Genomic DNA, 25,986 nt, shown 5'->3' on the forward strand with positions numbered 1-25,986 from the left:
GTCGCGGTCTGCGATCGCTGACGAGTCTGGGATTTTCGAATATTCGGAAATTGTCGAATATCAATTGCTCAAAAATCAAATTTCGAATATTCGCGCACCTCTAGTTGTTTTCTTTCTTCAGAATGAGCCGAGTGAACGAATTTGAAAGCTGAGTGAGAGTGAGCGACATTGGTTTATTCTTTTCTGGAGTATGTAAAAAGCTAAAAATTTGTATTTTTTATGTGGAAACAATTTTTTCATAGGTTTGGAACAGTATTCCTGGGCTTGTAAATATTCCTCCTGTTCTGTTTGGGAGTGTTTAGTCAACCTGCATGTTACAGTGCACCAAGAAACAGCTTTGTGCCCTGCAAATATTTCGGTGTCTTTCATTTTAAGTGCAACCATCGTGTAGCCATAATGCATTGTGTGCACATTTCCCCAAACCATGTTTTGCAGAGGGCCATCGACGACTGGGTGTTTATGTGCTTCTTTGTGGGGAATGACTTTCTCCCTCACCTGCCGTCCCTGGAAATCAGGTCAGTTTCTGCCTTTTCGTGTGCCTTTTGCGGTTTATAATCCATACCATCTAGCTTGAGGGGAACTCTGGTTATTGAGACTTAAAGGGGCCCAGAAACACAATCTTAGTTAACTGTTTTGCCTGTTGATTGCATACAGTGAGTTATAATGGTGCTATTAGCGTCGGTAATACCGCATACATTCCTTTTTTTTTAATATTTTAATGTACTCCCAAAAAGAACTTCATGGCTCTGATGGTGTCGCCACACAGTGGCGGGTTTTTAGCAGCGGATATGACATCACCTGGCGCGAGCTTGATTATCGGACAAACAGTAAATATACTGCACAAAATTGTGTGAATAAATAGACACATTTTGCACCTGTCTGCGTTTTATATTAGATCAACAAAAACAACTTGTTTGTCTTAGATAAAAGCCCTGCAAAGCAAGTAAAATAAATATACACCACCAGGGGCGCTCTGGCATGGAAACGACGCTGCCCGTCTCAGCAAGAACGAGTTACAGGGAGCAGGCAGCCATGGAGTGCAAACTTCCGCGACGTGCTCTGGCGGGCTGTTTTGATTGGTTGCGCCAGGTGCCGTCACTGGGAGAGCGAAATAGGAGTGGGTAGCCCCGCCAAAATCGAGTTGAGGGCAGTGTTTTGTTTGCTTGTATTTTGAAATTTCTCCACTGAATAACTCCCGTTCCTGTGCATCAATTCCTGTAATTCTTTTTAAGTCAACATCTGTGGGACATAAAGAACCCACCTGAAGGATAGCCGGTATCCCCACCAAGCAGTGTTTCGCAGCCCCTTTAAGGGGATTAAGTGAAAAGGTGTTTGGTTCCCTTGAAGTGGCCAACTGGGGGGGGGGGGGGGTTCTCAAAAGAATAAAAGCGATAAAAGTTGAAAAAAGACAGAGAATTCATGCTTTTTGGTGAAGCAATTTGCATAGCTTCTGCTCTGTGCCCCAAATTGTTCCATATTTGCCACAGTGGCTCAGTGGTTAAGGCGCTCGGCTGCTGACCCCAAAGACGCGGGTTTGATCCCAGCCGCGGTGGCTGAATGTCGATGGAGGCGAAATTCTAGAGGCCCGTGTACTGTGCGATGTCAGTGCACGTTAAAGAACCCTAGGTGGTCGAGATTTCCGGAGCCCTCCACTACGGCGTCCCTCATAGCCTTAGTCGCTTTGGGACGTTAAACCCCAATCCAACCATATTAAGTGGGGGTGTGCGAGTAATGAAATTTTCGAAACAAATCGAATTGGAATGTAGAGAAATTATTAGGCATGTGCAAGTATTGAATAACTTTGTATATTGGGTCGAATAGTAAAGTATTCGATATTCGATTAGATCCGGTTGTTTGTCATTCGAAATTTTGAAGTATTCATCTCAAGTGAACAACGTTTCTTTTTTTGTAGTCTGTCGCATATTGCAGAACTGGATTCATATGCTTTTGTGGATGTCATTTGCGGTGCTTTTTGTTGCATGTGATTTTGAAACAGAACAATACAATATTTGTCCTTCTATTGCAGGGAAGGTGCGATTGACAGACTGGTCAACTTGTACAAGAAGGCTGTGTACAGAACTGGGGTACGGACATAGCTTTGATTTGCTTTAATTTGTGTTTTATTAATTTGCGCTGATTTCTTTCTGTCCTGTAGATTGATTCATTTATAATAATAATAATAATAACCACGTTTATTTTCACCACTCGATACAAGTGAGCGAAAAGAGGTGGCTGAAGTAAAAGCTGCTGTCTCCGCAGCTTGCCAAAGCCTCAGCCACCTTGACATCAGCAGCAGTGGCATGGCGAAAGCAAGAACATGCGTTAGAACTTGCAAAAAGGAATTTTTCAACATAAGGCGAGCAAGAAACATTGCATTGCAAAAAAAAAACAAACAAACAAAAAACTGAAGGCAGTATAACCGTTACACAAACAGGTTCGCTATGTGTTTATGCGTCATTGTCATAATATCTATGTGCTTAAAGTCAATATCGTTCAGAAGAGAAGGTAATGAACACTTTATCCTTTCAACCCCAAAGCCAGTCCGTGAAAAAGGAACAAACCATGGTGGTTGGTACCTGAAAGAGTAGGTTTTTGTCACTGTTTTGAGGTTTGCTAAATTTAAAACAATTTTTCACATACCTTGTGCTGCTTTTTTATAGGCACACAGCAGTTTGTGTACGTAAATATTTTCCGCTGTTATGATCCTGTGCTTTCGAAAAAGAGGTAGTGTGTGCTCAAACCTAGGTGTATTCTCTATAGCACGGACAGCTTTCTTTTGTAGTAGTAGAAGCTTGTTAATGTTTGTTATAGAGGTATTTGCCCATACTAAGCAGCAGTAGTAAATCTGAGAGTTAAAAAGCGCATTGTAAATAAGTTTCTTGATATAATAAATAAGATATAGTAAATAAGTTTACTATAAGTTATAATACTTTTAGTTTACTATAAGTTATAGTAAATAAGTGATATAGTAAATAAGTTTCTTTACTGCATAAATGGTTACAGGGCTTGGTCATAAAATTGCGGGGGCTGTAGTGCCACATTATCAACTTTGCTTGAAGCCTCGTGTTTCTTAGCTGCCGCTTTGAATCAATCTTCCAGTTGTGCACATAATTAGTGTGTTGCTCTGAGGCTTTGTCATAGCGATACGAATTAAGGCATCACAAAGCAACAATCTTGCTATTCTAAGGTTTTGCAACAGAGATGTGGTTTTGTGCATCACTGACTATTGAAAGCTGAATAAATAGTTAAGCTCGTTTGGACAAACTTTGGCCGTAAATGTCTTGTGCCGGCATTCAGACTGTGGATTTTTCCAGGGCTACCTGACAGAGAACGGCTTCGTCGCTTTGAACCGGGTCCAGCTGATTATGTCAGGTAAGCCTGATGGTGTTGATATCTTGTCCCCTAGGCAGAACAAATGCTTCCTAATCATACACAAAGATAGCTGATAAGAAAAACATGGTGCAGACACGCAACTCTGTTCCCCAAATTCTAGCTGTTGTGTACTCGCAGCTAAACGTATGTAACTAAGCATAATTTACATGCACTCGTGCATATTGTGCATCTGCACAGCACAGCACAACAAGACAAACTTCACAGAGGCAGCCAGTAGTATGGATCCATAACTAGCCTTTGGCTAAGGATCCAGACAGTGATGTTATGTACTGTGCTGAAGAAATGATAATAAAAAAGAAAAAAAAAGAATAGTACAGAGTTCTGCTTTTTATATTTTTTCTTGCATTAAGTTTATTTACCCCTCTTGTGATTTCATCATAACCGGCATACTGCTTTGTGTGCTGTGTTCGTTCCATGTCAGGCTTCTCTTTACAGGTAGGAGTGATGTCATCACTTTGCCATACATGGCGCACATCAGTGTTTGTTCACAGCAGTGCTAGGAAGAGTTTGCACAAGTGCTTTGGTAGCTGCATAGTCAGCTGGAATGTGAGGTGACACCTAGATACTACAGTCCAGCTCCGAGTTGGACCACTGAACCGCCGCGGTGGCTCAGTGGTTACAGCGCTCGGCTGCTGACCCAAAAGACGCGGGTTCGATCCCGGGCCGCGGCGGCTGAATTTCTTTGGAGGAGAAATTCTAGAGGCCCGTGTGCTGTGCGATGTCAGTGCACGTTAAAGAACCCCAGGTGGTTGAAATTTCCGGAGCCCTTCACTACGGCGTCTCTCATAGCCTCAGTCGCTTTGGGACGTTAAACCCCAATCAACCATTCAACCAACCAACTGAAGTTAGGTGGTTGCTGACTGTGCTCGTCCCTTTAGGTGCAGTCAGGTTTCTTTCTGGTTTCATGGGCACAGGTTCATCCATTCAGTAGTTTGTCTTCCAGTTGTTTGTTGATCGGTGTGTACTTTTGTTGCCATGTGGAAGTGAAATCTTGAGGGCATCTACTATGTCTTGCTTGTGATCTTACTGTTACTGATGCAGTAATGTGTTGTTCGAGCTTAAAAGTCCCTTTACTGTGTTAATTACGTCCCACGCTGAAGTTCCTGATGTGAGAAACTGTAAGTCTGCTTAAAAGCTGGCCAGCTAGCCTAGAGGATCTTTTAACTGCCTCTCAATTTTCGCGCTGCCTAACGAATGCTTGTTAAATATCTCTGTGCAGAGCTTGGGGAAGCTGAAGATGAAATCTTCAAGCGTCGCCAGCAGAATGAGGCAAGCGTCTTTTTGCTCTCTGGATACTCTCATGTTGGTTGTAATGAGCTCCAGAGTCGGCCTGTCTGACCGTTGCGTTGTTTCAACATGCAGCTCAACTTCAAGCGGAGGATGAAGGAAAAGAAGAGGAGGATGAAAATGGTTGGTGTCGCACTGCTTCAGAGGCGTTGGCTTGCTTCTTCTCGGGAGGTGGTGGTGTAGGGTTGGAAGGCCATAGGCCTAAGTGTCGCAGCCCTTTCCTTGCATGCTTGGCTTTTGCTGCACTAGGGTGGCTTGCTTTGCATTACTGAAAATGTGTAAGCATGATTACAGGCTAACAAAGAGGGTTCAGCTTAAGTTAAGGACAACGCAGCGAGCTATGGAAAGAAAAATGATAGGTGTAACGTTAAAGAGACTGGAAGCGGGCACAGTGGGTGAGGGGACAAATGCGTGTTAATGACATCCTAGTCAAAATCAAGAGGAAGAAATGGGCTTGGACAGGGCATGTAATGAGAAGGCAAGACAACCGCTGGTCCTTAAAGGTGCACTGAAGAGGAATCTGAACTTGTCTTTTTGCCGCGGGAACTCGATCTACACGTTCCGAGCTTTCTTAGAAACCTCGATTTATTGCCCTATGTAGCCGATTTCCCTAATTAAATCGAATTAACGTCCGGCTCCCGCCTTTTTTTAAAAATTCTCCCCCGTACGGTAGGCGGAGTCCACTAACGCGTGGACTGCCTTTCAGCCAGTCCCGTGGCAGCTTGCCGCTCTGCCATCGGCGGAGTAATACGTAGTAGCAAATAGGGCTTATTTTGCGGCTATATTATATGCGAATGAAACTATTTATTCATGCAAACCTAAAAAACAAAATAAAGCGAAAGCAAAGCCTCCATGGAGCTGGCTGAAAGGCACTTCACGCGTTGGTTGACTCCGCCCACCGTACGGGGAGAATTCAAAAAGTAAAGGCGGGAGCCGGACGTTAATTCGATTTAAATCGGCCACATAGGGCAATAAGTCACAGCTTCTAAGAATGCTAGGAACGTGTAGATTGAGTTCTCGTGGCAAAAAGAAGTTCAGAATCCTCTTCAGTGCACCTTTAAGGGTAATGGAGCGAATTCCAAGAGAAGGCATGCGTAGCAGGGGGCGACAGAAAGTTAGATGGGGGGATGTGATTCAGAAATTTGTGGGGATATGCTGGCCGCAGTTGACAAACGACAGGGTTAATTGGAGAGACATGGGAGAGGCCTTTGCCCTGCAGTGGGTGGAGTCAGGCTGGTGATGATGAATGCAGGCCTTGCGGCCACAAAAAGAAAGCTGTGTGAAGCTTAGCATGGGGAACTGTGGCTCTTTGCCATCTGTGTATTTTTATAGGTCAAGTTAGCACTTGATGCTGCAGTGTAACTACGGTAATTTTGCCAGCATTAAAAGTGCTAGGATATTTCCTCGTGTTAGAATTGTTTCAAGCGTATTTCAAGCTAATTGTGACCAGTCTTGTTTCCGCAGGAGAATGTGTAGCCTTTTTATTTTTTTTTGTGTGTGTGTGTGTGTGATAGGCACAGTGTTCATCATTAGTTCTAGTGACTGAGAAGATAACACTGTACACACTGCTGGGTTCATTTGTGGCATTTTTCTTTTTTCTTTCAGGAAGCTGAATCGGAGGCGAGGCCCGCATGGACACCTGGTGGACAGTTTGCCCCAGTCGTAAGCACTGCAGTTTTTACAGTTTGTTGACATGCTGAAAATTGGGCAGGTGAGGTGCTTGATACTTGAAAGGTGTTCTTGCTACAATGACTCTTAAGTTCCATCTACATCAGGTGTACACCCACCGTCAAGAGTTTAGGGATGGCAACTCTGTGGAAGTGTTCATTTTTTTGCATCCAAGGTGTACTCCTTGAGATTTAGTGATACACTTTGTAATTCGCACAACCATAATTGTGCTGCATTTTACTAATGTAGGATGCACGGGAAAACAGCAGTGAATTTAAGTTTTTTGCATATTTAGTGGGCATATGTGTGTAGCAAACTATGCTGATATCGGAACAAAGACTGGCTCGAATTTATCTCTTGATCTTGTCATGTTGTGAAATGAGTGCCGTCCTGGAGCCCTCATAGCAGTAATGATTTTGCTGGTACTGTGAGTGCATTCTTAATGTCCGTGTGTTCACAAAAGTGCGTTCATATCTAAAGAAGCTTTTAGTTACTTCTTGTTCCCAGTAGCCGTTTATAAAAGGAGCAGATGCCTTACTGCACACATTGACATGACTGTCTTCTCACTTTTTGCAAAAAGAAAATAGAGTGGTCTACAAAATTATTAGAACAAAATAAGAAAAAATAGACAGCAGATTGCTTTCCCTCATCTCATCTCAGTACCCCATTTGAAAGAAATGGGGTATCTTTATTGCTACCTGCTATGAGCTACTTGATTTGTTCTAATTATGAAAGTTAACGGGAGTGATTCCAGATTTGACCCCATTGACTACATTGAAATTCTGCTCGACAAACAAATCATTTTTGCACATCGTCATAAAAAATCACTTCGCGGGATGAGAAATGGGATTATAAAGTCGATGTCAAATATTTGAAGCTTTGCCACACATAACAAACACATTATGAATTTGCCTGGGATGTATCCTACAGTTTTTGTAGGGCGGTTCAAAAGTCAGTGTTGCCCCCCCGCGGTGGCTCAGTGGTTACGGCGCTCAACTGCTGACCCGAAAGACGCGGGTTCGATCCCGGCCGCAGTGCTTCTGAGTTCTGAATTGAAATAACCGTTTTATATAAAAAAAAATACATATAAATTTTTCAAATTTCTTATTTTTCGGCTTGTATGTGTTATGGACAGCGTAGAATATGAGGCATGTGGGCAGATACAAAAATTTCTTTGAAAATTTGGGGGACCATTTTCTTGCGACCTGAAACCTCCTTTTAGAAGATGGGAGGAGAGGAGAGTAGGTTTAAGAACATTGCATGTTGATGGTATCCTGGGTGAAGTCAGGATAAGAAATAAGCAAGGGGAGGGCACGTAATGTGAAGACGAGATAACCAGTGGTTGCTGAAGATAGTGGAGAGGACCCCAAGTGAAGGCAGACATAGGAAGGAGCGAATGGTATGAGGTTTGTGGCGATAAGGGGCCCCAGCTGGAACTAGAAAGGACTGATTTTAGATCATTGGCAGAGGTCTTTGTGCTGCAGTGGTTGTAGTTAGGCTGATGATGAGTATAGCTATGACATTATGAAGCCTGACCAAATATTTAGGGGAATCCCCCAAGGTGGAGTAGATTTGTAATAAGGGAGTAATTACTCATTGACATCCACCCGAGCGCAGCCATACGGCCACAAAGGAAAGCTATACAGCTTTCACAGAAACTTCGTAGTTAAAGAAAAATTCGTCCTGGTCCGGGGTTCGAACCCGGGACCACCGCTACACCGGAGCAGTCGCTCTACCAATTGAGCTAACCGGGACGGCAAGCTTATGGTAGGGCGAGAGCTAATTGATCTATAACTCGAAGTGGGAACAGTGTTTGACCAAATATTTAGGGGAATCCCCCAAGATGGAGTAGATTTGTAATAAGGGAGTAATTACTCATTGACGTCCACCCGAGCGCAGCACTACGGCCACTTTGTGGCCGTAGTGCTGCGCTCGGGTGGACGTCAATGAGTAATTACTCCCTTATTATGAAGCCTTAATGAAACATTTCTCTCTTTGTTGGCAGGCTGTCGGGCAGCGCGTGGGTCCAGTGCAGAATGCGAAGCAGGAGGCCTACGACATGCGCCGTGAAGGGATGGAGCACCGCAGAAACCTCAGTGACGGGGGTGGTGGTGGTGCCCATGCCAATGGCCGCCTGGAATCCATGCTCAGACCCGTGAGTCACACTCCGATTCTCTGGGACCAACACAGCTGCAGGCACTTCTGATGGTGCTGAAAACCTACTGTATACAGTAGAACCTCGTTAATTCGAAGTCCGTCGGACCGCGAAAAATCATCAAATTAACTGGGTTTTTGAATTATCAAAAATCGGCGAAAAATGAGAAATAAACATACGAAACATGGCTGCATCAACACTGCATTTTTATTTTGCCTGAAAAACGGTCACTTGAAGTAGTCATTGATGCACGACTGCTTGGCGCGGTAGTTAGAGGTGCGTACATACTCTGACATTCTCGGCGCGCGGGCGAGAGTCGGTTGTGGTCGGATACGTCAGATTGGCGACGCTACGCCAGGCGCTCCGACGCGACTGCTACTTGTGGCTACTGGACGAGAGGGGGGGTTCAGAGTGCGCCGAAGCCGCCGGACACGTCCGCGGTCATAGCCGTGCCGCGCGAGCGCGCGCTACATCGGAGTATAAACGCGCCTGAACACAGAACACGTTTGATTGCGGCACCGAACAATCAAAACACTACGAGCAGCGCCTGCCACGAGCTAGACAAACAACGGAAACGGAGCCAGAAAAATTGTGGCCTAGCAGCACCTGGTTTGTGCTTTGTCAACTAAAGCTAGCCTCCGAGACTAATAGTCGACTGTGCAGATCGCTGAGGCACAACAAACCACCGGAAACCGAAAATTGATTTACAGTGCCGCCTGGCTGCCACTCCGGCAACTCAACTATACTGGCCTCAGAGACTGGCAACGCATTTTTCTTTTCGCGAATCACGGAGGCCATGGTTTAAACCTACGTATTATCCGAAGAGGGGCGCGCTGGCTGTTCAAATTATCCGGCAAATTTAGCATGGAAACTGTTGGGACCGCCGAAAACCTTCGAATTACGCGGGATTTCGAATAAACTGAGTTCGAATTAACGAGGTTTTACTGTACATCATTTTGCATCCAGCGCTGAGTTCATTATATGTATAGTACTCTCAATACACCATGGCACAGACTGACAGAAAACTGGAAGAACGCAGTTAGTCCGAGCACTGCTGTCGGCATTATACACTTCAAAAACTCCCCTCTGATGTGCTCTTGTGGACTGATGTAAAAGGCCACTCTTGCTCATAATGAAGAGTTGTAATGAAAACGTTTGCTGTGAGTAAAGTGTTTGTGGCTTGAAAAACATACACAACTAAAGGTTGGCTCATGGCTGGGTTTGCGCCTCCCCTTTTTGTCCTTTTTCCAGTGATTGTTATCGATACACAGTCAACTCTCAATAGTAATTCAAACTTGGAAGGGATTAAGAATTTTGAATTTAAGGATCGGGCAGAGTTCCTAACGCGATTGATGTTGGCGACATCAAAGTGTCAGTTTGAATAAACCGGAAGTTAAAATTGTGAGGGTTGTAATTGGCGAGACATCGCAGTGAAAGTTTTCTTGCCAGTAATTGTGGCATTTCTTGGACATTTAGTAGTGGCGGTCGAACCTAAAACTCTGAGAGGACTTGTTACTTCAATGCTGATCGTGCATTTCCTGTCACTCGTCGACATAGTGCAATAATGCACTTATAGTGTGGCCTGCAGTGCATGGATGGTGATGATGATAATGATTATGCAGGCTCACAGCGACAGTGATGTTCGTGGTGAGAAGCGAAAGCACGAGGGGGACAGCTCGGATGAAGAGGAAGAACCACATGATGAAGTGCGGTAAGCGTGTGTCTCTTCTTGGGCTGTGGTTCTTCGTGAAGTGCAGGTGTTGTAACCACCACGCTGACCCTGGCTTGCCTCTTCGCAGTCTCTGGGAGGACGGCTGGCGGGAGCGGTACTATGTGTCGAAATTTGACATCAGTCCCGACAATATCGCGTTTCGGCATGACGTGGTGAGTGTGGTTATGCCTTATTTTGTGGTCTGCTTGGTTTATGTGTCTCAGCCCTGTTTTGACTGGTGAGATGACTTTTGGTTGTGAACGCAGGCCGCTGCTTACGTTGAAGGACTCTGCTGGGTTCTTCGCTACTACTACCAGGTAAGTTTATTTTTTCAGGACCTGTCTTGGGAGAAAAACCCGGAAAGTGGGGTGGCAGTTTTGTTGTGTGCCGGAAACTCTAGCGAACTTTGGGACTGGCACTAATGCCTACTTGACAGCTCTTTAAGTAATGTGCTCCTCTTCAGAGCCACCGTTCTTCTAGTTTAGGGCTTTTCAGTTTTTTTTAGCCTCAGGGGAGTCCAACGCTTCTCAAAAAAAGGGCTGAAGAACTCCATGCGTCTTGGCTTCCATCCCGTTCTGGCTGAAATGCATTGAGTTAATGATGACTGACTGCATAATGTAATAGTCTACTATAAACAATTACAGTCTAACTACATAGTCCCAAATTGAAGGAGGCGCCACGGTGGCTCAGTGGTTATGGTGTTCAGCTGCTGACCCAGCAGACGCGAGTCCGATTCCGGCTGCGGCGGTCGCATTTTGATGGAGGTGAAATGCTAGCGACCTGTAAACTATGTGATGTTACTGCACTGTGTGATGTCAGTCAGGTTCTTCAGTTGGATGAGTTACTGCCCGCTTCATGAGGCTTTTTTTTTTTCTTTCTTTATGTCCGGTTTGCCTTTCTCTGCAGGGCTGTGCATCCTGGAAGTGGTTCTTCCCCTACCACTATGCGCCGTTCGCATCGGATTTCATCAACGTCGGCGACCTCAAGATTGAGTTCGAACGAGGAACTCAACCCGTAAGAGCCTCGCATTCATTGCGGGAGCATCTCCAGTTAATGCAACAGTGTTCGAAAGTGCTTCCCTGTGAGACTAGAACAGTTTATTTGGAATGTTTTTCATTTTATTTTCATTTTGTTTATTGCAGCTTTTAAGGTTACATAAGCTGGGGGCAAGAAAGTGTGCAGATATTGATGCCGGCTAAGGTTACGTAAGCTGGGGGCTGACTAAAAAAGGAAATGGAGCACAATGCACAAAGAAGTGAAACAAATGACAAGTTAATTATGTAGTGAGAATACAAAATAACATGGAAAAACAGAGAGAAAAAAACATTGTGCAAAACGGGCAAAAAGTAACTTGCTGATTTGCTCCAAAAAGCTGCCTTCTGTAATTTTTGGAGAAACAACCCAGCAGAAACTAGCATCTTGAGAGCTGGAACTTTTCAGGTGGAGAACGTTTTCTCTGTCGTTTCTTTGTTTGTTTTCCGCTAACAGTTCAAGCCCATGGAGCAGCTGATGAGTGTGTTCCCTGCAGCCAGCAAGCAGCACTTGCCCACGCCGTGGGCTGATCTCATGGATGACCCGGTGGGTAGCTTCCTTGTTTGAGCTTCTGTGCGTGTTTCCTGAGTGGTTGAAGAGTGTTCTTGTGGCAGGCCGCAGGTATCACTGGGAAGGAAAAGCTCATCTTTGATTATTTCGTCATAAACGAATGCTGCACCCATCTTTATAGGTCACCATCAAGAACGACGAGATCTTGAAGGAACATTGAGGACAAATTGATCTTGGCCTGTCTCAAGAGATTACTTTATTGTAATGATAGAGAGGCTACTTTCACTGAAGACTGGGCTTTTACTAGTATTACTGTATTTACATGTATATAACGCGGCAATGAACATAACACGAGGGGGGGGAATTGAAACCTCACCGAAATGTTCAAAAAAAGATTATCGCAATTATAACATAATCTCAATCTGCTAAAGCCAACTATTAAGTCGAGGGCTCCAAAGAAACGGAGGTGGCGTGCAAAAATACGAAATCAACTGATAGATTCATGTTATTTGTACATGCTGTCATTCTCACTGAAAGCCCAGTAGCGGGGATAAGATATCACATGCTACTCCATTATGCATTGCTTTCATGCTCTCGACAAGTCTGGCATGCTTGGCGAAAGATGTTTGTTCCATCAAAAGCTAGGAGCTCGCATGTGTGTTGTCTTTTCTTGGAAGGCCCGCAGCTTGTTTGTCAAGCGCCATAAGTTTCTGTGAAGGTTTAGGTTCTCACAACATATTTTAACCTGCCATGGGTCGGTTACTGCAGGGTGTGATAGAAAATATATAGGCGAAGCGACCGAGGTTATCTGGTTATCTCTAGCTGACTACAAAGAGAGAGCGACAAAAGCCAACAGCCACAGAAACCAAGGGGCACAGGGGATTTTTTTTTTTAAATTTATTTATTTATTTTGTGGGGTTGATCAATTTAGAACATTACTGAATATTTTATCGCTTAAAGCTAATTGATAGAAAAGCAGAAGAAAAAACAACCACATGCCGCCGGTGGGATCCGAACCCACGACCTCCGAATTACGCGTCCGGTGCTCTACCTCTGAGCTACGGCGACGGCTGTCAATCCTTCTGCTTTCAGGGGTATTTATGTTTACAAGTAACCTAACCTTGAGAGTGTTCATCAGCGCCACCCACGTTCATAAGCGGCGGACGTAGAACGTCCTGAGTTACCGCAGGTGTGACATAGAACGTCATCGAACGGAGAGGGTGGAAGCTGCGTGAGAACCCTCTTATGCTTCCTATGGCATCAAGGCTGCCAGAACCGAGGCCCTCACTAAGCAATTAAGCAAACAAAGGAAGGGGATGAGCGTAGGATAACCAAACAAAGAGAGAGCGTAGGATAACCAGCCTTCTCTGCAGCGGAGGTTTATAATTTTACCCTTTTATAGCTGTCACTATGCATGCATGCATGCATGCATAGTTTTTTATAGTTGTCACTATTTTCATAGTTGTCACTATGTTCATAGTTAATAGTTTTATGCATGCATGCATAGTGACAACTATGAAAAAAATATGAAAATAGTGACAACTATAACTATGAACATAGTGACAATTGTGTATGTATGTATGATGCATGCATCATACATACACATGCACGCACACACACACACACACTCTCTCTCTCTCTCTCTATGGGGTTTAAAAATAGGGGAGATAAATCTGTTCTCCCCGTTTAACCGCGGCTGACATAGTTCAAAACCGCGCGGACCCCACCCCGTGGTCGCGTACGCTACCGAGCGCATGCCGACCACGGCGGGCCGTGCTCTGCGGGGACAAAGGAACGACACACTGGCTGACACAAACAAGGCATTTATTGCTATAACAACAATAACGCCAGCTAGCAACAAAATACACTGAGGAATCGAGGATGTCCGACTCACCAGCACGGCTACGAGCGAACGTTCGCCCACGCTAGGGCAAAGGGATAAGCTCCGATGCCGAACGGGACGGGCTCGGCGGGAGCAAGTTCCGACCCAGAGGCGCCGTCGACGAAGAGCGGAGCTGCGCGCGGAAACGTCCGCTTGCGATCCCGGACCCAAGGAGAAGAGACCCCGTCGCTCCCCTCAAGCGCGCAGCAAAACGCCATCCGTGGCGCTGGTGTCGCTGCGACGCGAGCGCCCTCCCCTGTTAGTTAAAGTAACCAAAACTGAGAAGAGCGCGTTTCGTGGGAGCTAACTACAGGGAACTAGTGCGTTGAGGGAAAGCGAACGCAGGGGACGAAGGCGTCCCCACAATACACACACACACGCGCACACACACACACGCATCATACACACACACACGCATCATACATACACACACGCATCATACATACATGCATGCATGTATGTATGTATGTATGTATGTATGTATGTATGTATGACCAGCATGAACTATGTTGGTACAAAAGTGTGAGGCTTTGGCTGAACTTGATGTCATCGGTTGTTCTCTTCTTGTGACTAAAGCTTGTATACCTTTTTCTTTTTTTAACTGCCAGGATTTGCTGAAATCTTCCGCTTGACTTTAGGTAGATACAAACAACCAATGGCATCAATTGATTTTCATGATGTTGCTGTAGATTCATTATTAATCTCCTTATCATGCTAGTGTGCCAGGGGATTAGCCACTGATTGACTGCAACGTCATGACAATTTGTTGAAGCGATTGGCTGGAGGGTCTTCGGTGAGGGGCATTTCACGCTTTGCTTTTAAGCTGTATCCGGCTATGGTGTCTGTTTCTGTGCACTGTGGTGATGGAAGTGCAAAGCTGAATGCATTGCACGCATTGCTATGGTCGCATTTAAGTGGTTTTGGCAGAGTTTCGTGAAAGCACATCAAAGTAAGCATAATGCGCACAGAGCTCTTGGCTTACCAAGTGCACTTGAACAAATATTTTTTTCAGTCAAATTTACAGTGGAACCTCGATTATACGTCCCCCGGTCATGCGACGACCCGCATTTTACGACGAATTTGTGCGGTCCCGGCAAAACCCCCATAGAGACAATGCATTAAAAACCTCGGTTATACGACGCAAATTTTAGAAGGACCCCGCTTCGTACGACGGCTGGCTCGTACCGTCCGTCAAAAAAGGTCGTCAGCAAGCGCAGGCCGGGATGTACCGTATTTTCGCGATTCTAAGCACCCCCCCCCCCCCCCTATTTTCGGAAAAAAATTTTTGAAAAAAAAAAAAAAAACTTCGCATGCGAATCTAAGCACCCCCGTTTTTGCGCGGAAGAGAGCGTTGCCGAGGCCGCCAAGTGCACTTGCTCTCTTTTTCGTCGAGCCTGTGCAGTCGGAGTCCCGAGGAGGCGCGGCCTGCGCGTTGTTGTTGCGACTGAGAGAAGGATGAAAAGGAAAGTGCACGGGCCCGCCTACTGGCTCGAGCCAAGCCACCACTGCTGCCAAGTGCAGATAGAGGAGAGTTAAAAGATCAGAGGAAAGATAAAGAGAAAAGATAAGACGCGCGTGCAGCAACAGATGCGTCGGCAGGAGCGGACGCTGATGAAAAAAACAGATAAGCGGGCGAGGCCGCGCTCGCCGAAGCGAGGACAGCGGCGTCCACGGCGCTTTTTGTGTTGCTGCGTTCCGTTCCGACACAAGACAGATGGGGGCACAGAACTGTCTGCAGCTATTTTTCTTTTGAATGTTTCCTAAATAAAATGTTTTTTCTCGCGCCCGTTTCATCGAGATTTCGCCGCGAAAAGAGGGGCCCGGGGGGGGGGGGGGGGGGGGGGGGGGGTCAGTTTAGATTTTTCGAATCTAAGCACCCCCTCTCACTTTGGGCATCGCGATCGTGAAAAAAAAGGGGGTGCTTAGAATCGAGTAAATACGGTAGGCACACTTTACCCAGTCGATAACCGGTGCGCCTTAATCTTTCCACCTATCAAGAAAACCGCGGGAGCGGCTGCCCCGCTGCTCACGGCAGCCAACGGCCATTTTATCTTGTTTGTTGAAGACTAGCCCTCTGCCGGCAAAATGTGCTGCATTTGTGTTCCGAAAAAAAAAAAAAAAGATGATGAAGTTCAGACGTTAAAAAATATCACGCTTGATTTTCGATTATACGACACCCGGATTATACGACGGTTTCGCGCGGTCCCCTGAACGTCGTATAATCGAGGTTCCACTGTATTTTTCACCTTTTTTTTTCTGCTGAGCTTGAAATCAGCGGCATAATAGTATTCATCTACAACCCCCTAGGTGTGTATGGCAGCTTTTAGATCAGTTGCTGTAATGTTTGGCTCTCTAGTTCAGTTAAATTAGTAATTCAGTTACTGAGCTTTGCGAGTGAGCTCCTGTATTGGTTGCATTTGACAGATAAATGCATTTTACAGAACAGAATACCGTAGCTTGCTGTTGGCGCATTATTTCCTCTAGCAAGAACCAGATGCATATCCTGAAAAATCTTTTCAGGCATGCTGAAACCACATTGCAATGTGTCCATTTAGGATGGCCACCGTTGCTCCCCCTGGTGGTTCAGAGGTTAAGACACTTGGCTGCTGACCTGAAAGACATGGTGTCGATCTCAGCCACAGTGGTCACATTTTGACGGAGACGAATTGCTAAAGGCCCGTGTACTGTGGAATGTCAGTGTGCGTTAAAGAACCCCAGGTGGGACATTAAGCCCCCAGGGATCAAATCAAAATGTCAGGGATGAATTCAAGGGGGGGTCCTGTTATTTTTTCAGTGAAGAAGGTTCAAGAAATAAATTATGCAAATGGGACTTCTCTTCCCCCTCCCCGAAGCTCTTTCCAACAGTTGACCATAAATCCGTCTTCGTATTTACCGAGAGGTAGACACACATTTAAGCAGTAAACACCCTGCTTAGAAGAGGGTTGGAAATGACAATGCCGGCCACTTGCTTTGGTGTGCTCTCATGAAACCTCAACCCAGCGCCACTTCTGGTCATAGACTGAACTACATAAGCGATGGAGGAAGGGGGCATATTTATTCGTTTTTGTTTTAGTTTGGAGGGGCGAAGACTGGGGTAGGTGGGGGCTGAATCGGTGTTTAGTGTTTGATGTGCTGTTGGTCTTCTTCCCCCCCCTCCCTCTCCCACCCCATGCGCGAGCAGCAGTGACAAAATTTTGTGTGCCTTGCTCCCTCAGGACTCGCCCATCATCGACTTCTACCCGACCGACTTTAAGGTTGACCTGAATGGCAAAAAGTATGCTTGGCAAGGTGAGGTCCTTCGTCCTTCCCTGACCCTTGCTTTCGTTCATGTGGCTTTCTCTGGGGATCTGTGGTGCCCCACAACGGTGTCTGTGCCTAATTTGGTAGTAAAGGCATTATGGAAGAAGTTAAATGTTACGGACGATGTTAGGTGTTACGGAGAGGCATTACGGAAGAAGTTAGATGTTACGAGAATTAAGCGGTGCTCGGTAAACAGGGCCCTTGTTCCTAGTCTTGGTGTAGTTACTGATCATGTGGCTTTCTCTGGGGATCAGTGGTGCCCCACAACGGTGTCTGTGCCTAATTTGGTAGTAAAGGCATTACGGAAGAAGTTAAATGTTACGGACAATGTTAGGTGTTACGGAGAGGCATTACGGAAGAAGTTAGATGTTACGAGAATTAAGTGGTGCTCGGTAAACAGGGCCCTTGCCCAGGGCCCTTGTTCCGAGTCTTGGTGTAGTTGCTGAGCTTGTTTTATATGTGTGCGGCTGAAATTAAGTGCTCTGTTAAAGTCACGACCAGAGCCAGCCAGCCATTGCCAGAGGAAGGGAGAGACATCCTGTTGTCAGTTCTAGACTGCGTGGCTCTCTGCGAGGCCACCACCAGCGACCACAACGTTGGAGTGGTGACTGCGGCGGGACGCGCTGTCATGTCTGCGGTGTGCTCGGAGCACTTGCAAGAGGATGATGATGATAGTGAAACCAAAACTCAATAGAAGTTTGTCGTTCCCATCACCCTTGAGGTGGTTGGCGCGTTAGACGTTCTGAAGCGTCTCGCGAGCTTGCAACATAAGCAAGATGCGCTTAACGCCGTTGCTGCTGGGGAAGAAAGGGTAGGAGCATTTAAATTGCAATAAAGGCTTTCTCTGCGAGTTATCTGCAGCGCGTTTCTGGCTGTTTCTTAGATGTTGGAAAATTTCAGTATTATAAAGGAAACTGCCGATTTTACCGACTTCGTTAAATCGAGGTTGAACTGTATTCCAGTGTCAAACTTTTATCTGATCCAATCCATCCGAATCTGAGATATCCCCGCCATTTCGAAAGTTTCTCTGGTACATATCTGGACTGCCCTATTTGTGATAAGTGTTTGGTGTTTAGATGCTGCTTCCCGTGAAGTTAATAAACCTTGGCATTCGATAGGTTGGGGCAACCAAAAGGAAATAAAAATAATAAGCCCCTGCAATAAACCTTGACAGCAGGAAGTTCTGGGGATTGGTTTCAACAGATTGGGAATACAATATCATCGCCCTGCCGCGGTGGCTCAGTGGTTATGGCACTCGGCTGCTGGCCCGAAAGACGCGGGTTCGGCCCGGCCGCGGCGGCTGAAGTTCGATGGAGGCGAAATTCTAGAGGCCCGTGTACTGTGCGATGTCAGTGCACATTAAAGAACCCCAGGAGGTCGTAATTTCCGGAGCCCTTCACTACGGCATCCCTCATAGCCTGAGTCGCTTTGGGACATTAAACCCCAATAAACCAAAGAATACAGTATTGTCGAATGCAGAATGCTTTGACTGCGTGGTCAGTTGCTGCTAGTGCCTGGTTTATCCTTCAAACTGGGAAGCTTGTAGTAATCAGACTTCAGGGAAGAGAGATTAAGATGGATCTGTAGAAGCACTTTTCTCAGACTTGACTCCCTGCACTGAATTGGTTTCTCCCAACAGGTGTGGCCCTGCTGCCATTCGTGGACGAGAAGCGGCTGCTCGAGACAGTGCAGACAGTCTACCCTCTGCTCTCAGAGGCCGAGAGTGAGTTGTGGACCCCTGTTCTGAGGACGCTAGCTGTCTTTCTTGCGTGTTGTGATCTCACGCGGCTCAACTGCGCTGCTGCTTTTTTGCTGCGCAGTGAAACGAAACTCACGAGGGGACGACGTCATCTACGTCCGCAAGGGACACCGTGGCTACAGCTACCTCCTTGGCCTGTACGAAGCCTGTAAGGACTACAATAGGGTGAGTCTGTCGTCTTGACTTTCCCGTTTTGTCTGGGGTATTATTTCTTCTATGGTTTTGAAACAACTCGCTAAAAAATGACGAATTGAAAAGCGCTGTACGAAGCCTGTAAGGACTATAACAGAGTGAGCCTGTCATCTGACTTTCCCGTTCTGTCTGGGGTATTACTCCTTCGGTGGTTTTGAAACAACTCGCTAGAAAACAACGAATTGAAAAGTGTTCGGGTTTCACATCTTTCAAATGGGTGTTCAATCATTGCTGAAATAGGATCTTGTTGTTTAGGGATACTGCCAGCATGTTTGCCTTGGTCCAGGCCTTTCTCTCTTCCACTATTCCTCTTTATAAGTTCTGTACATTCGCGAACTTTTAAACCATTTTTCCAATTAATTTTTTTACATAGCCTGGCAGTAGCATTCACCAGCTTGTAAATAGTACATTTAGAAATGTGCTTAAGAAAAAAACATAAATACAGTTTATTATGTGCGCATCTTTCTTGCTCGTTGCAATCTTCTCTGCTTATTAGCACATTCTACCTGGAGTATAATGCGGGACGTTGTTTGCTTTTATTGGGGCTTCGGGCTGACAGCCAATTGGAGCACATGGTTGTAGTTTCTTACAGAAGTGTAATGGCCGCAGTTTCTTTTCTCATAATCGTTACTTTGTGTTGAATTTGTATAGCCATCTTTCGAGTAAACTGTAATGAAGCGTACATCAGAGTCACCTGATGTTACAGATAAAAGTAGTTGTCACAGGACACAGCCTACAGGAAAGTGTCGATATGACGCTGAAAAGCTTTTTCCTGTTCTGCAGTTTTAGCTACGGACACAAAGCTTATGCTCAAAACTTTTTAGAACTGCAGCATAAGAATTTCGTGCAATGTTAGCTAGGGCTTGCGTAGGCGTACTCCTGGTTTGCTATTTACCACTTGCGTGAGAAGTTCCTGCACCCTATTTGCAACCAGTACTAGCAATGGTAACTGGGATAACATTTATCAGGTGTGCATGACAGGCAGTGATGAAGGGAAGATCTACATTAAGATAGGCTCGTATTGCTGTGACATCAGGTTCGATTTAGCTGAGGAAAAGATGTGTTCAAGTTCTCAATTCTGCGTGCTCATTGCACATTTCTTTTTTTTTTTTCTGCATGAGCACTTCACATGTTTTTTATGTATAACTTACTGGTTGCAGTGACGTGAAAGTGACGCTGTCCTTTTCAGGAGTTTGACCTGGAGCCCAAGTACTTTGGTGGAGTTGGTGGCAAAATTCTGCTGAGTCACAATGCAGTGGGACCGGGAGAGTAAGTGGACGGCTCCTCCTCGTTTCTTGTTCAGAAAGCGGTGGAATTGTTGAATTAGCGCAGCGGCTTTGCTTGTAACTTCCTGATATTTACTCTCTCTGTCTTGTTGTGACCGAAACATGGAACAAATGCTATATTCTCCGGCTAGCAGTTTGTGTTTGCTGTTTTTTTTTTTTACTTTTGGTGTTTCTGTGCATAGGAATGAATGAGGTTTTTGTCTTCGACGCAAGGTTAATTAGTGCCCAATTTGCAGTGGTACTGATAAGCTGGTGTTTAGAAGTCAGCCTACTTTGGGTTTTTGTAGCATTGTCGAATTCCGAGCGGAGCTAGTCTTTTGTGCACAGCAAAGCTTGTGGCCATTGTAGAGCTTCAGTGGTCTTACGCAAAGTGCTTGTGAGCTGTAGTTGCCACCGATGTATTTTTCATATTTGAACGTGATCGGTAGAAACAGAGGTGTCAAGAACACATGAAGTGTTGTTTGCACTATTCTTTTTGGCCCTCAAGTCTACGTCATGCTTATTTAGAGATGCTCTGCTGAACACAGGTCCAGTTGTGAGTAGAGGCATTACTTTTTTATTTATTTTTTTCACTTTCAGCGATGTGCGTTCTGTCATCCGAGGCCTGGAAGACATCCCTGGAAACATGGTTGTCTGGTAGGTATGCCTGCTACTGGTTCATTGCTTAACTCTTTCGCTACCGCGGAAAAATGGACGATTTGGAGTGTACTGAAAGAAAAAAGTTTTTCACAAGAACTAATACACCCAGCACATATTGCAGTGCATGAAATTGTAGCTTATTAGTTACACTTCTGAATGAAACAAACAGAAGAGTTGCGTGTGCAAGAGTGAATTAACATTTATTTGTGAAATTAGCCAAAAACACAAAAAAAGTATATAGCAAAAATAAAAATTACGGGCTGCACTAAGCCAGAACTTGATTAGAGGAAAATTGGAATATACAAACTGTTGCACATGTTTATAGCTGTAATTATTCACAGTTTCAGCCATGAGAAAAAATTACTGCACTTTCCATGGCCAGTCAAGTCAGGGGTCATGACTGTGGTGCCGCTGTGAAGAGTAATCAGGGGTGAAGATGTGAAGCAGAGGTAGACTGACAGGTGCTTCACATAAGGTTTTATCTTTGTTCCTTCCTTGTTCTCTGATAGCCGAGCTTGAAGTTTCTTCTTTTTTTTCATTTCTTTGGTACGTGTTGAATGGATTCTATTGGAGGATTGGGGGTGTGGACTTCTTTTCCCTCACCATATCCGAAGATTTCTTGAATGAGCTGCTCCCTGAAAGCCATCAATTAAAATTTGGCATTTTAGACAATCTCTAAAACATCAGGATCGATGAAATAAGTTTTATCGATGTGGCTCAAAAGCCAGGACACTTTCCAAGTCTTGCCAATAGATGCTGCCGCCGCTGAAACATCCGCGTCCGTTACGTGCAAAAAACAAACAAAAAAGCGAAAAACCAATTTTGGGAAATTATTTTTGATGGCAGAGGGCCAGAATAGATTATTCCGTTATTTCAATAGAGATATAGTCGCGGCAGGTCAACAATTCCAATGTATATGATGATTCCAATGAACTTCAGCATCTCCAACGGATTCACATCTTCCCATGAGCCGTCACGTCGAGCGTATGTGTGCTTGTTCAAAATCTTCATCCATGCATACTTATTAGTGTTTCGGCACATGGTTTTCATCATTTCCGCCGTGAAGAGCATCAAAAAAAAAGTTGAGAGCTCGAGCGAATCTCCGAGTGCCGCTCCGCAGCGATGTGTCGATAGGGACACCTAACTGTCGTCTTGGTTGAAAACGCGACGCGACCTTGAGCATTTGGAAAACTGTCTTCGCCATACATTGTAAAGACCCTGAAGCACAAAAATATACCACTGTCATCAATTACAAACCGTATCCACCGCAGAAAACACACAGCGAACGAAAACAGAACTTACATGCAAGTACGCGCTGACGTTCCAGGCGCCCGAGGCGAAGTCTCGCTGTCGAAACCGAAATCGGACATTTGTACATTGTTGCCCGACTAATAACCGCTGCTTTCATCGCAAAAAACGAAACCAAAACCGGCCGACGTGCTCGGTGTCAGCTTTCGCTTTCGAGGAGCGCGCGGCGATGCGGACGCCATTTTCTCCGGCTGACGCTGCTGCGGCCGTTCAAACTTTTTTTTTTCACGGCGCCCCCTCATGTCAAAACACTAAAACCAAGGCTGCAATCGAAAGAGCAGTTGTTGAGCTAGACAACTAGATGGCGGAGCACATCCACGACGCTCCAAAATGAGCTATTTTACGCGGGCGATTTGAATCGATCATATGCGATCGATTGCCTATGGTGCGGTAGCGAAAGAATTAAATTATATTTTCAGAAATTTAACCAGCCTATTCCTTCCAAAGGGAGGCAAGCCCTCAAACACTGAAGAGTAGTGGGGTTCTTTCTCTAATGATGCTTAAAAGATCTCTTTTCATGTTGAATGTGGATGTGTAGCATTTTCTGACAGTTAGGCCAATCTGTTGCAACACTGTTAGCTTGAGCTGCTTTAGGAAAAACGTTCAACGGTGTCTTTCGAAAGGAAGAATGAAGTCAACCTTTCGGCCCGTGGTTGGACTCTTGCTTTAGTGTGTCATCACCAGTTGGTAGTTGTAGTGAGAAACAAATCCCAGCTTCATTTGTCCACAGTTTTTTAATTTGCCACCTGCCTTAGCTAGGTGAAACATAATATGCTTTGTCTTCTTGATGAGGGACCTATATTTTGTGTTTAATATTTGTCAACTCTTGATGTGTGCTGACCAAATGATAAGAGGAAGTTAGAATCATAGCATGAAGTCTTAAATGGTGCTAGTGCAGTGTGAATTTCTAATTGTCACGTGTGGCATCTCACTTTTTTCATTGCAATCTTGTCCCTTGTTTTTCGCCTCTATCAGCGTCCGCTTCAGGGATCCCAAGTACAGTGACGACTTTGTCTTCCCTGCCAAGCGCCTTCCCGGAGCTAAGTGAGTACCATCCTCATGCTTGTGCGTCTTAGTTTGTTTGGGAAGTCGGAGGAGTTGTGACATGATAAAGGGACAGAGGGACCCTAATGTGACAGAGGGACCCTAATGTGACAGAGGGACCCTAAAACGACATAGTGACCCTAAAATGAATGAGGGACCCTAACTCACTAAAGGGACCACAACACAGTAAAGAGACCATAACACGGGTTGTTCCTTGCCTGCCTTCTTCTCCTGTTTCTTCCAACTTTTGATGATTAGTGGCAAAACCACTACCACAATGCAATAGTATGTTGCATCATGGTGAGGAGAGCATGATCATGAGCGTACTGGAAAAAAAGAAAAATGCAGGCTCAGAAGTCGTGTGTCATTGGTGTTAGTCCTCGGAACACGGAATCATCAGTGCAGTGCTGAAAGTTGAAGGAAACCTCTGGAAAGAAATTGTAGAGAGAGGGCAAGTAGTTAATGGGTTACTCGGCAACAAAAAGTGAACAAGGGAGGGAGAAGCCTCAGACTTGCGGATTCGACCCCGGCCGTGGCGGTCAAATTTCGATGGAGGCGAAGTTTTAGTGGCCCATGTACTGTGCGATGTGAGTGCACGTTAAAGAACCCCAGGTGGTCGAGATTTCCGGAGCCCTTCACTACGGCGTTCCTCATAGCCTGAGTCGCTTTGGGACGTTAAACCCCAATAAACCAAACCAAACCAAAGCCTCAGACTTGTCTTCACGAAGAGAGGTCTTCTTGTCGAAATGTTGGCAAGCACCCTGAGGCTTCCCCTCTTCCTTGTTCATTTTGTGTTGTCTCTGGAAAGAAAAGAAAGATGGACATAATAAGTTTTGATTCAAGAGTTCTTGAGGCCCGTCTAAAACCGAAGTAAAAATTGTGCGGGTGGTAGTATCTAGAACAAATTTAATGCTGCACTAACGTGATTCTCTGTCAATGATGTTTTGACCTCGGTGTCTCCACATAGGGCCAGGCGTTTCTCGCCACCACGAAAACGTAAAACCAACGAGGCGCAAGTAATGACCGCACTGTTCTGGCACACCTTTCGAGTGCCGCATCAGTTTTTGCTGGTGGCATGGCAGAGGCTACAGTCGTGTGTGGTTTCTCTTTGCTTCAAACAGCGATCCACCCCGAGTGCTAAAACCGGGGGACCTATCCCAAGAGGAGAGCCGTAATTGGCGGCCACAGATCGGCATGGCCCCGCGGCGGTCAATAGCCTCGCTGGGCGACGCTGGACACCGCATGGTTGGGTGAGTCAGATTTCGTTTTTATTTTATTTATATTTTCTCCACTGAAATGTCTTCGTAACCTCGGCACTTTCCCATCAATCAAACCGTTCCGAAAAGTTCTGGTAATAGCAGGCACCGTCGTTTGGTCGCGCGAAGAGAGGGTCAGAACGAGCGCATCGCTGCACGTGCTGCTTAGGCCAAAACTCAGAGCAGCCTTCGTTTTAAGGCGACAGTGTTACAGTTTCGTTTTCATGTTGTGTTGTGGCGCCACCCGGTGCCGACGGTTTAGAACTTGCGAGGCAGCAAGGCAATAAAAAGGACACAGCTCTAGGAGCAGTTGTTCGTTGCGCAGTGGAGCGCGTGCATCATCGTCCGTTTCTTCGAGCCTAGCCGTTGACGGCGACCGCCGAGCCGGTCCGCCTCTCGGCATTGCTCGGTCCACTAACTCGTTACAAGTGGCGACGAGGAGAAAAATTCAAGTTCAAGTTCGTCTTTCCTACGCCCCTTCTGCGCACGTGAGTTCTTCGTTGTTCTGACGAGTTCAACGCGCAAGAATTCCGTCATGCCAATGTTCGGCAACCTCGAAGCGTTCGACGGAGGAGGGGGAGATGCGTGGCCTTGCTACGTTGATCGCCTTAAAGCTTTTTTCATCGCGAATGACATCGCAGAAGCAAAACAGAAGTCAGTCTTCTTTAGTTGTTGTGGACAGAAAACGTATGCTCTCTTGCGGGATCTCGTGAAGCCCGCCCAACCGCAAGACAAAACCTTGCAAGAAATTCTTTCTGTTCTTGGTGACCATTACTGCCCCAAGCCATCTGCTGTAGCGCAGCGTTTCAGGTTCAACACGCGTGTTCGCGCGGAGGGCGAGTCAGTCAGTAACTTTGTGGCGTCGCTCAAAAGCCTCTCTGAACATTGCAACTTCGGAACTGAGCTTAGCAACATGTTGAGGGACCGCATCGTGTGCGGCATCAACGACACAACCGTGCAGACGAGGCTGCTCGAGAAAGCAGACCTTACGTATGAAGACGCTGTACAAACTGCACTTGCCATGGAAGCTGCGAAGAAAGATGCCGGCGAGATAGCGAGCTCAAGCCGAAGCGCGCTTTCCACTTATCAAGTCGCGGCATCAAAGGGGCGTGTCACATGCTACCGCTGTGGGGATGAACACCTCGCGTCCGTGTGCAAGCACATCAGTAGTTCGTGCAATTACTGCAGGAAGCAGGGACACATTGCTCGAGTGTGCAACTCGAAGAAAAAGCACGCTTTGTCACGGAAGGGAAAATTCACAAAGCCAAATGCAAATGCGTCCGCGCCTCCGGCTCGCAAAACTTCGTGTGGAACTCATCCAGTCAACACTGTTGACAACGACGTTTCTGCCGACGTGTTTGACATGTGGCCAGTCGACACCGTCGCGCCGTCACCACCCTTCACCGTAACAGTCAGCGTTTGCGGTAAACCGCTCTGTATGGAGCTGGACACCGGTGCGAGCGTTTCTGTCATGGAAAAAAATCGTCTTCAGGAGCTGCTACCGTCAGTACCTGTCATGCCGTCTGATGTACTCCTGCGAAGCTACTCGGGTGAGCTCACACAA

General features: G+C 45.9%; 1 protein-coding gene across 1 annotated transcript in view; it reads left to right on the forward strand.

Moving 5' to 3' along the window:
- Positions 1–25,986, forward strand: part of Rat1 (5'-3' exoribonuclease 2 Rat1) — a 91,087-nt gene that overhangs the window by 11,658 nt on the left and 53,443 nt on the right. Inside the window, exons 11-29 of the mRNA XM_089556809.1 lie at positions 436–515; positions 2,027–2,084; positions 3,315–3,372; positions 4,613–4,662; positions 4,756–4,803; positions 6,286–6,342; positions 8,354–8,503; positions 10,126–10,214; positions 10,303–10,387; positions 10,481–10,531; positions 11,121–11,228; positions 11,703–11,792; positions 16,854–16,926; positions 18,578–18,661; positions 18,759–18,862; positions 20,079–20,158; positions 20,755–20,811; positions 23,098–23,166; positions 24,288–24,416. Of these exons, the coding sequence (XP_089412935.1) occupies positions 436–515; positions 2,027–2,084; positions 3,315–3,372; positions 4,613–4,662; positions 4,756–4,803; positions 6,286–6,342; positions 8,354–8,503; positions 10,126–10,214; positions 10,303–10,387; positions 10,481–10,531; positions 11,121–11,228; positions 11,703–11,792; positions 16,854–16,926; positions 18,578–18,661; positions 18,759–18,862; positions 20,079–20,158; positions 20,755–20,811; positions 23,098–23,166; positions 24,288–24,416 (1,520 nt within the window). The remainder of the gene's footprint in view (positions 1–435; positions 516–2,026; positions 2,085–3,314; positions 3,373–4,612; positions 4,663–4,755; positions 4,804–6,285; positions 6,343–8,353; positions 8,504–10,125; positions 10,215–10,302; positions 10,388–10,480; positions 10,532–11,120; positions 11,229–11,702; positions 11,793–16,853; positions 16,927–18,577; positions 18,662–18,758; positions 18,863–20,078; positions 20,159–20,754; positions 20,812–23,097; positions 23,167–24,287; positions 24,417–25,986) is intronic.

This window comes from Amblyomma mixtum, chromosome 8, assembly GCF_055824585.1.
Source record: "Amblyomma mixtum isolate Tamu chromosome 8, ASM5582458v1, whole genome shotgun sequence".
Lineage (NCBI taxonomy): Eukaryota > Metazoa > Arthropoda > Arachnida > Ixodida > Ixodidae > Amblyomma > Amblyomma mixtum.